The sequence below is a fragment of the Nothoprocta perdicaria genome, unplaced genomic scaffold (assembly GCF_003342845.1).
Source record: "Nothoprocta perdicaria isolate Ctin4 unplaced genomic scaffold, notPer1 scaffold_6, whole genome shotgun sequence".
Classification (NCBI taxonomy): domain Eukaryota; kingdom Metazoa; phylum Chordata; class Aves; order Tinamiformes; family Tinamidae; genus Nothoprocta; species Nothoprocta perdicaria.
Genome location: NW_020455865.1, coordinates 3,251,655 through 3,261,623, shown reverse-complemented (window position 1 = coordinate 3,261,623; position 9,969 = coordinate 3,251,655). Strand labels below are relative to the sequence as shown.

The window sequence follows — 9,969 nt, the reverse complement described above, 5'->3', positions numbered from 1 at the left end:
AGTGAAGATGGGTAAGAGAAAAACACAATGTGCTGCCCCAGGCCGTGGAGCTGGGCTGTTCAGGCCACAACAGTGGCTTTAAGGAGCGAGTCTCACGCTGTGTCCCCGTGTGCTTTGGTGGACGTGACGCAGTGCTCCGAGCTGCTGGCGCCCGGTTCCCGTGTTGGGGCTTGCACAGGGCCGCCCGTGCAGCCACCCCTGCAGCTGCAAGGAGATTCCGGCGCAGCAGCTGCAAGGAGACATCGGAGCAGCAGCTTCCTTGTGCATTCCCAGAGCGGCCGCCTGCCTCCGTCCCCGCGTGGAGCCCGCGGGCGCCCCGCGCGTCCCCGCGGCCCTGATGAATATGCAGGCGCGGGGCCCTGCCTCTCGGTGCGGTGACATCAGGGCGCTGCGTGCTGGAGGAGGGGACCCACAATGCAGCACGCGGGCAGACGTGGAGACTGCTCCGGGCCGCTGGCATCGCCGCTGCACGGCCTCCATTGTCACCCCGCATGGGGTGGCTTTAGGGGCCGTGCCGGAACGGGGGACACGGGCAGGGGGTGTCACCCGGCGGGGCCTCCTGTGCGGCTGGGTGCTGTCCCCTGAGCCCCCAGGACCATGAGCGCGCAGGACGAGCAGTCCCAGGCAGCGGCCCCCGCGGCCGCGCCGGCTGACGATGGCATGACCTGGTGGTACAGGTGGCTCTGCAGGATGGCCGGGCTCCTCGGGGGCGTGTGTGAGTATCCCCTTCCCTTGCTCTGCCTGTGCTTGCCAAATCATACACCAGTTTTCACGTCTGCCTGTCCTTAAGGTCGTATATATGGGCAGGGGGCACAGAGGGACGGCTTGGGGCTGGATTACACTTGGGTGCAGGCTGTGAAGGTGCAGGGTAAGGAAGGGAGCTGGGGTGGTTTTAGGTGCACGCAAGGGACGTGCTTTAGGCTCACTGAACTTTGGCACCCGGGAGAAGGGCTGTCCCTGTGGAGCATCTGCTCATCCTGGGGTTTCTTCCTGGGTAAAACAGTCACTGGATGCGATGGGGCAGGGGCCAGACCCTGTCCCCGTGGAGGGCTGCAGCAGATGAACTCGATGATGGGTTTTTGGGGGAGCAGCAGGGTCAGGAGCAGAGCTTGAACAGAGACCACAGGGTTCAATTCATCATATTTGTCTATCAGCACTCCTGCAACATATTTGCTTTCCCTTTTCTGAACAGTAGAATGTACTTTTTGCTATTGCTGTTGTTAAAGGCAGGAGGCCTTGCTGTATTTCTTGGAGGAGGAGGATGAACTTTGTGTACGTGCTGTGTGTTTTCAGGGAGGTTGGTGCTGGGCCAGTCAGCACCTGAAGTACCTGCCACCGACATTCCTTTTCTCAGGGAAAACCTTTGCAAGGTTGCCAGGAATGAGCTTGTCCTATGCTGCTGTTCTGCAATGAGGTTAATGGCTCTTAAAAGCAGGAGGGACCCTTAGGCCCACTTAGTCTGACCTCCTGCAGAGCACGGGGGAGAATTTCTTGTGTTCCAGGTCCGTGACTCCTGCTAGGAGAAGCAGAAGTATCTCAGCCAGTTCAGCCCGTCCTGATTTATTCCCTTTGCGGTGGCAATTCCTTGGATCCCACTCTCTTCCTCCCCCTTTCCACACCTGGGACTCACCAGCACAAGGCCATGGTGTTTACATGCTGGCAAAACAGACCCTGCTCTCGCTGCCTTGAGCTTTAGCTGCTGCAACCCCAGAGGCGTCACAGGATTTCTTAGGACTGCTCCTAAGGGGTGAAACTTGCCCTGTTCCCCCATGCTCGGCCCAGGCCCCTGTGCTCCTGGCGTGGCCGGGGGCCAAGGCGGCAGCTGCAGCAGCTCCAGGGATTTGTGTCGCTGCCTCTTTCCCACGGCCTGCGGCTCTAGCGGGGCCTTGGCCCCTCTTCTGCAGCTCTAACCCATGTGTGGCCTAGAGGGATGTTGTTGAAACTCCGAGATGGAGGGTGAAGAGCTGGAGAGGGTGGCTGGTAGGTCGCACCATTAACCTCGAGTGCTAAAACAGCTCAAGAGTGGCTTAAAATCAGTGCAATTCTTCAAAAACATATATTTTTCCCCTGCTATCTTCAGGTTTATAAGCAGCTGAGTTATATTTGGATTATTTTCCCAGCTTTTGTTCACAGCTTTGAGAACTCTTGACTTTTTTCAAAGGAAAGCTGAGAGTTTAGCGTGGTGGAGCGAGTCTGGGGGAAGGAACTTTCGGAGGGAAGAACCAGATTCTTCACCGTGATTCGGAAAGCCGGACAACTTGCTCGGCAGCCCTGGCAATCTCCTCTCAGGAGGCTGTGAGGCAGAGAGCTGCCCAGCTTGAGATGTCTGTAGCCTACAACATGCTTGGGATAGAAAACTCCAAGGGCTGGAGCAGGGGACAAGGTGGCCAAGGTTGGAGACCTCTTTGGACTCTTGCTTATGTGGGCTTTGTGGCCTTGGCCAAGTCCCTTTTCCTCCTTGAGTTCCCTTCTGTAAAAGGATGGTGAGATTCCCTGGCTTTTGTAAAAACACTTCAGGAGCAAAACCAGAGTTATACTGAGCAAACAGCTGCCTGATGCCTAAAGTCTCAGGACAGTAGTCAAACAGCAAAAGTGTCCGTCCTCTGTAGCTCACGTACCATCAAACACTGTTGGAGTTTTAAACCTTTTCTGAGGTCTCTGCAATGCAAAAATAAAACAAAAGGGAAGTCCCTGGACTGTCAGCTGGGGTCCCTTTCAGCTCCCACTGCAGGAGCTGATCCCGTCCTCATGGGACAAGGTTGTGCCAGGCTGCTGGGGGAAGGAGACTGAAGGTCACCAGTGGTTATCTCTGTGGCTGTTGGCAGCTGCCGCAGTGCTCTGTGTTTATAAACCTCTGCCTCCCTTCCTGCTGCTGGGCTCTGCGCCCCGCCTGCTGACGTGGGGTTTTGCTCAGCTGAGTCTTGCTGGGTCATTAGTCCCTTGGTAAATGGGCTTTTTGGTGGGAATCCCGCAAGGATATTTAGTGGTCAAGAATGGTTGGGTGGTGTTTTGAGGCCAAGCCAAAACCAAAGACAAAACAAAACTTTGACTAGATTTTTTTTTTTTAATTATTTTTTTTTTAAGTATTATGTTGCCTAGGTGCCTGCTTGGGAAATGTCACTCTGTCCCCCCATGTTTGCTCTGTTGCTCTCAGCCTTTCTGCCCATAACGCGCTGCCAAGGAAGGCAGCAAATTGCCCCAGAGGTGGCTGCGTTTCAGGGCTGGTTTTACTACTCTGCTAATTAAATAACCTCGGCTTGCTGTTCCCTAAAACCAGGATGCTACTGGCTTGGGAGGTGACTTTAGACTGCACCTACTGTAGGCACTAAATCACGCAGTGCGAGAATGGAGCCAATAATACACAGCAGAGCTCTGTTATTGCACCGCATGGCTGTTTGCCGCGGCCGGAGCCGCTCCTGGTGCCTCCCTGCCTCCTCCCGGCTTGAATTCCCGTAGTGCCGCAGCCAGTTGCTCTGCACGGAGGAGGACAAGGCCCCGTATCAAGTGCAGGGAACGTTTTGCAAGTTTAATGAGATGGGAAGTAGGTGCCTGTGGCCTTGGCGTGGAGGCAGCCAGCGGGTTCCTCTTCTTCATTATGGATTCAGAAGCGCTGGAGCTATTTCAGGCCTGGCTTTATCCAGCATCCGCTTACGTTGCTGCTAGAGGAGACCCCAAACCAGCTCTGGGTTCTGCCCTGAGTTGGGCAGAACCTGCAGCGGGTGGTTGAGAGCTGAGTTTGCTTTGCTTTGCTCCGTGCTGCAGGTGGGTTTTTCTCCAAACTCTTTCCTTGTGGAGGTGCTCACCAACACCTCCTTGTTCATCGTGGCACAAACCAGTAATTCCTTAGAGTGCCACTTATTGCATATAAAAGCAATAGCAAATCAGCACAGGAGGGTGAAACAGTGCTGGGTGCTGGAGCTGGGAGAGGGGGGACAATCCTGTCCAACGGGCCAAGGTCCCTGAGCCCAGAGCATCTGCAGGGACTCGTCTCCTTGGCCACTCCAAACCTCTTTGCTTTCCAGCCTGTGCCTTCGCTGGCCTCTGGAATTGTGTCACCATCAACCCCCTGAACATAGCCGCCGGTGTGTGGATGATGTGAGTACAGTTTCCTTTTTTTTTCCCCCTTTTTCCCTGCTTGGAGGGGAGGTTGTGTTCATTAAACACCATTCAGCAAGCGTTTGAGCAGCCCCGTTGAGTAGCAGCTTGGGTGGAACAGGGGAGACCCGTGTGTCACTTGTTACCACCTCAGTCACGAGGCCCCTGAGACACTGGGTTTATTCAATTCATATTCCTACCCGCTTCCCCACCCTTTCCAAGCAGATTTTGGGATGCCCCTACCCAAAACATCCAAAAAAATCCCAAAGTTATGAGTTAGGGAATGAGCAGGATGAGGGGAGTCCCATCGCTTGGGTGTGTGAGCAGGTAGTGGTGGCGGGGGGTGATGGTGGCCATGGAGATGCTGGGGTACCCCTACCCAAAACATCCAAAAACCTCCCAAAATTATGAGCTAGGGAATGAGCGGGATGAGGGTAGCCCCCTTGCTTGGGTGTTAGCAGGCAGTGGTGGTGGGGGATGATGGTGGCCATGCAGATGCTGGGATACCCCTGTCCAAAACGTCCCAAAAAACCCCAAAATTGAGCTAGGGAACAGGCAGCTGTGTCATTCAGGTATGTGAGCAGGTAGTGGTTGAGGGGATGATGGTGGCCATGCAGATCCTGGGATGCCCCTACCCAAAACATCCCAACCCCCCCAAAATTATGAGCTAGGGAACGAGCGGGATGAGGGCAGCCCCATGGCTCATGTGTGTGAGCAGGCAGGGGTGGCGGTGTGTGATGGCGGCCGTGCAGACGCAGGCAGGGGCGGCGGTGCGTGATGGCGGCCGTGCAGACGCAGGCAGGGGTGGCAGGGCCGGCGGCGGCAGTGCCCCGTGCCGACACCGTACCGCCTCACCACAGGCTCAATGCCTTCGTGCTCTTCCTGTGCGAGGCGCCGTTCTGCTGCCAGTTCGTGGAGTTTGCCAACGCGGCGGCCGCCAGGGCGGACAGGCTGCGGCCATGGCAGAAAGCCGCCTTCTACTGCGGGTGAGGTGGCGGTGGCGGCGGGCGCGGACGGCAGCGCGGGCGCCGCTCAGGCCACCTCTCTCTTGCAGCATGGCCGCCGTGCCCGTCATGCTCAGCCTCACGCTCACCACGCTCTTCGGCAATGCCATCGCCTTCGCCACCGGCGTCCTTTACGGCCTCGCGGCCCTCGGCAAAAAGTAAGAGGGGGGCCGCCCGTGGAGGCGGCCGGGGCCGGGCCGGGCACGCGGAACTCAGGCCTGTTCCCTTTGCTCCACAGGGGAGACGCCATTTCCTACGCGCGCATCCAGCAGCAGAAGCAGGTGGATGAGGAGAAGCTGGCGGGCGCCATGGAGGGACAGGCGCTCTGAGGCGCTCCGGCTCTGGGCAGCTTCGCGCTGGGAGGACGCGGAAACCCGCCCTGCCCTCCTCTCCGTGCCGTTACTCTCCTGTTTTCCCATGGACTCTGCAGCAACTGGAATTCTCAGGGCTGGGGCAGGTTGTGCCCGCTGCTCACACCAGCAGCCAGGTCTTTGTGCCTGGCCCCTTCCTCCTCACCCACCTCGAAGCTTGGCCCTGACCCAAATCACTCTCAGCTCCTTTCCTTTATTTATTTGATTTTATTTATTTTTTGCAGAGGTGCTGGCCCCTTTGAGTACTACTTTAACAGCTAAACCTGCAGCCTTTCCTTAGCACAACACTGTTTTGCAAAGGGTGTGATATTCTAATCCGGGGTTTAGCAATACTTGATGATGCTTAAACTTGATCTTCTTTCATTGAATAGGTTTTAATAGGGAGTGAATTAAGCCAGGCCTTGCAGTCATCGCTGCATGGTACGGGACTTCCAGCAAAAACACCCACCTGAGGACATTAACCAGCTCTGTGGAAGAGCTGCAGAAGTTTTGTGGCAGGTCTTGGTACCTACAAAGCACATTCCCCTCCCGCCGCCAACAGCTGCAGGCGGTTGCTGCAATTTACTTGAAACCTATGAATTTTGTCTTAATAACGATCTGTTTCTCATGCTTCACTGTTTTACTGGGGGCAAAGGGAAGTGAGGTTAGCTTGAAGAGGAACGGTAATGTTCTCAGGCCCCTCCGTATGTCCCATAGCGTGTGGGTCCTGCCCTTTGCTTCTCTCAGATTCAGTCTTTTCCTTTGGGCTCGTGTTGTTTTCATTAATCCTGGGCAAGCTTTTGGTGGGTGGGTGACCCATCCTTCCCTTGCAGACACAGAGCAATGGGCACCATTCCAACATGGATGGCAAGTTACAGCCCAGGACACCTTGCTGCTTCATCCAGGTTCTATCCAAGTCCTTTTCGATCAGAAAAGGAAGAATAATTTATTTCTAGTCATTTAAATGCATTGATGAGATTCATTCTGTCTGGACCCAGGAGAGCTGTTTCCTGTAGTTGAGAGGAAAATTTCACTTGTTTCATTTAGCTTTGGGGTCCCCAAACCCAAGGAGAACCTTGGCTGCTCTGACTGAGGTACTATAGAACCCCAGAAACACTTGGGAGTGTTTCCTGACTTTTGGAAAGGCCGTTTCCCTTTTTAGCTCCTTTTTCTCTCTTCTCTTTGGCCACTGGCTTCACAGCAGTTTGTTTTCCCTTCTTCCAGGAGAGAGAAGTGGGGGAAAAAGCAGAGGGTACCTCCTGGGTGTGAGAGTTTGTGCTCACTCCAGTGCTTAGGGCAGTTCGCAGATGCGGTGAGTGCAGTGTCGTGTTGGACACTATATGTGTCCTAAACGTATTTGCATTAGTTGACCGGCACCAAAGCAGCCCTGCAGTGCTGCATAGAGTGTTTCATGTTGTTTCTTTCGTGGAGGCCATGGAAGTGTGAAGATTTACACTGCTCAGGAGCATAGCTTGGGTTTATGCTCATGTACAAACCCTTACAGCTGGAGCTGGGGAACCACTTTGTGCTAAACCTTTTTTCTCCCGGGTCTCTGGGCTGTGGATGCTCTGGCACCAGCTTGCCTGGGACACAGAATAGGCTCCGTTAGCCTTGATGCAGCTTGTTTGAATCAAAGCTCTGCTGTTTCTGAGCCACCAGGTCCAGGCTGATCCATGTTGCTGCATGGAGGAGACGGGTCATTGGCCTTGTGTGCACGGGGACCATGGCCTGAAGCAGCTTGGATGCTTCCTGTGGGAATAGGGTGATGCAGGAGGAATACGCTGCCCTCCCCTCCATGGGACACCTCTGGGATAGGCCCGTAGCAAAGCCCAGGTGGTAACGGCTCTGTGAGCCAGCAGTGCCCCTGGGCAGTATCTTTAGTGGATGGGTAAATTGCAGAGTCCTGCCTAGCGAGCAGGGTGTCTGCATTGATTTCAAGGGGATTTGGGGGTTTTAGTAGTGTTTAGTAGAGGAACTTTGCAGACTGACGCACGTGCATGTCTTTGGTAGTGACCGCTTTGCGCGGTGAGTAGTTCCACGGTAGCTTTAGTGGAAGGGGATGAAGGGCAAAGCAGAGGCAGTAGAATAACCTTAGATCTCCACCCGCAAGGAGGAACCACAGGAATGGGCAGGACCTGTGCTGGCTTCATCCGATTGTCCCTGCTCTGTGGTAGGAGGATGCTCCTGGTTGCATTACAGTGCGGATGGGTCAGCTCTGCTCCATTAGCACCCAAAGCGGAATCCTTTGGCCACCAGCTGTTCAGTCCTGCTGGGTTTTGCCACCGTGGGGAGCGAGGCAAGCTCATAAATGTGCTTCAGCTCCACCACTGTCAGCAGGGTGCAAGGCTCTGCTCTGAGCTCTGGATGTGCTTTGTCACAAATGAGTCTCAAAGTCCTGAGAGAAAGAGCAGAGCTGGCACCGTTGGCCAAAGTGCTAAGGGATACCAGAGCTGCTCGATGGCTGTGTGCCCAACCAGAGATGTTTGGGGTCTGATTCCTGCAGATCCAGCAATACCAGGGCGAGCATGTCTGGATGGGGAATCTCTTGGGAACTTTGTATCATGGTTGGAACTAAGCCAGCTGCTGCCGTCGTTGCAGATGCGGCCTGGTGAAGGAAGCATCTTTCTAGCAGAGCGTTCTACATCCAACTGATAGTTAATGAATGGTCTCAGCCCAATGTGGACAGTAGACTCTTTTTGAGGAGTGAGATAAGACTTTTAGAGTAGTAATATCACAGTAGTGAATAGGCCCCTTCTCAGTGCATGGTGGTTAGTGATTGTGTTTAGAGGCACCTTGTGGTGCTTGGAGGTTTACAGGAATAAATGAAGTTAATAGCCCTGCTCTAGTGATTTTTAGTCTCAACCCAATCCCAGCTCATGGTGTTTGGGCCAATCTAAGGGGTCTTTACAGAAGAGGTTCTGCTTGCCAGGTTGTGGGAAGGCCTCTTGGGACAGTGGGGCAGAAGTTTTACTACATGAGAACTCAGGAGCGGGTGATGCATTGCCTATGTTGAGCTGTGGACAGGATACATGGAAAGACACCTGCGTGCTGGCTGCAAAGAGGCGCTTGCTTAGAACTGAACTCTACCACATAGGCTGTTCACTTCTTCTCCCCAAGTGCATTTATAGGGCATAGAAACCTTCTGTGTCCCATTTAGTCATGAAAATGACAACCCTGACACGTGCAAGTCCTGCTTTCCTCCAGGGCTGTTCTGGGGGTGTGAAGAGAAGAGCGCAAGTTCACCTTATCCTGTGTGCCCAGGCCTTGCTGCCCTAGGCAGGAGCTGATTTTGTAACACCAGTTGATTCTCTGTGTTTGCAGTGAATAAAAAGACCATTCTACCTCTGGAAAGAGCCACTGTGATTTCTGGGACTTGAAGTGTTGCAGCAAAAGCCCTCAGACTTTCTGCAGAGAAGGAAGGAGGTCACTCAGAGAATACTGTTCCAATGAGGTTCTTGTAGGACCTGAAGAGTCCAACCTCATTTCATACTCAGGCGTTTCCTCTATAAACCAAGCCCTGGGGAGCTCAGTTCATCATCCTATTCTTTTTTCCTCAGGGAACATGTCTACTGCCTTCAGGGAAAGGTTTCACGTAAGTGAAGATTTCAAGACCTGCTCTGTAGCCGTGAGAGGTGGGAATGCTCTAGGACAGGGCTGCTGGAGATCCTGCTCTTCTGGAGGCCAGGAGGAATCAGAAGCTTCAAGATCTCTTGAATCAGGTTCTACTTAAACAGTCATGTTCTAGCCAGGCCTGGACTCCTTGCTAGAAATGGAGCTCAGCTGCAGAAGTTGGGCTTAGTGCTGAAATTTCTCTGTGGTTTTGGTTTTGGCCCATCTCTCCTCCTCTGTCTTTGGCTGTTTTAAATGAGTCCTCTGATATGCCACCTCTCTTAGGTGATTGCTCTCATGTTCTACTGCAGGGGATCTAAATAGTGCTTAGTTTTTCTTGAGATGTAGCCCAAGCTACACTACTCTTAGCTTCCTTGTCACAGCAGATTGATGTATGCCTGGCCTGGGAGGACATGGGCCTCAGTTCCCCGGGTTGTCACCTCCTGCAGCTGCATTTCACCTAGCCTTTGGCTCCAAGTGAAGACTCTGGTGTTGAAGGACATGCAGGAAAAGGGGTAAAGCCAACTTGCTACTGTCTATGCAGGCAAAACCTCAAAGTGGTGGAGGTGGAGGCTCTATATGCAATGGTGGTGGAGGTGTCCACCCTCACTCTGAGAGAGCAAAACCCTGGGGCGGGAAGGACCTGCCTCTGTATGGGATGGGATTTTACCGTCTTTCCTACGGTGAATCACTTGCACTACAGCTGAATGTCTGTCTCTGTTCTTTGTTCTAATGTAAAAATTCTTTGTGAACTATATTTGGTCCTGATCATTAGGCTTCTAGTAGAAAGTGTGTGTTTGGAGTAATAAAAGGTGGCAGCTTTTGATATGACGTATCTGGCTCTGCCTCTTTTGAAGTCCTCAGGTGCATAAGACTCATCCGGGAACACATCAGCAGGTCTCAGATCTCCA

The 9,969-nt window shown here is 53.6% G+C and overlaps 1 protein-coding gene across 1 annotated transcript; it reads left to right on the top strand.

Moving 5' to 3' along the window:
• The first annotated feature begins 469 nt into the window (after positions 1-469).
• Positions 470-9,290, top strand: CACFD1 (calcium channel flower domain containing 1). Its single transcript, XM_026049399.1, has 5 exons — positions 470-715; positions 4,023-4,095; positions 4,956-5,081; positions 5,150-5,257; positions 5,338-9,290. Exons 1-5 carry the CDS (start codon positions 598-600, stop codon positions 5,426-5,428), a joined length of 516 nt encoding a protein of 171 aa, XP_025905184.1. The 5' UTR covers positions 470-597; the 3' UTR covers positions 5,429-9,290.
• Positions 9,291-9,969: the final 679 nt, after the last annotated feature.

Bases quoted from the DNA above. Each gene is read 5' to 3' on its own strand.
- CACFD1 (XM_026049399.1), top strand. From the start codon at position 598: ATGAGCGCGCAGGACGAGCAGTCCCAGGCAGCGGCCCCCGCGGCCGCG. The intron at 4,096-4,955 runs GTGAGTACAGTT...GCCTCACCACAG, and splicing joins GCCGCCGGTGTGTGGATGAT to GCTCAATGCCTTCGTGCTCT. The intron at 5,082-5,149 runs GTGAGGTGGCGG...TCTCTCTTGCAG, and splicing joins AAAGCCGCCTTCTACTGCGG to CATGGCCGCCGTGCCCGTCA.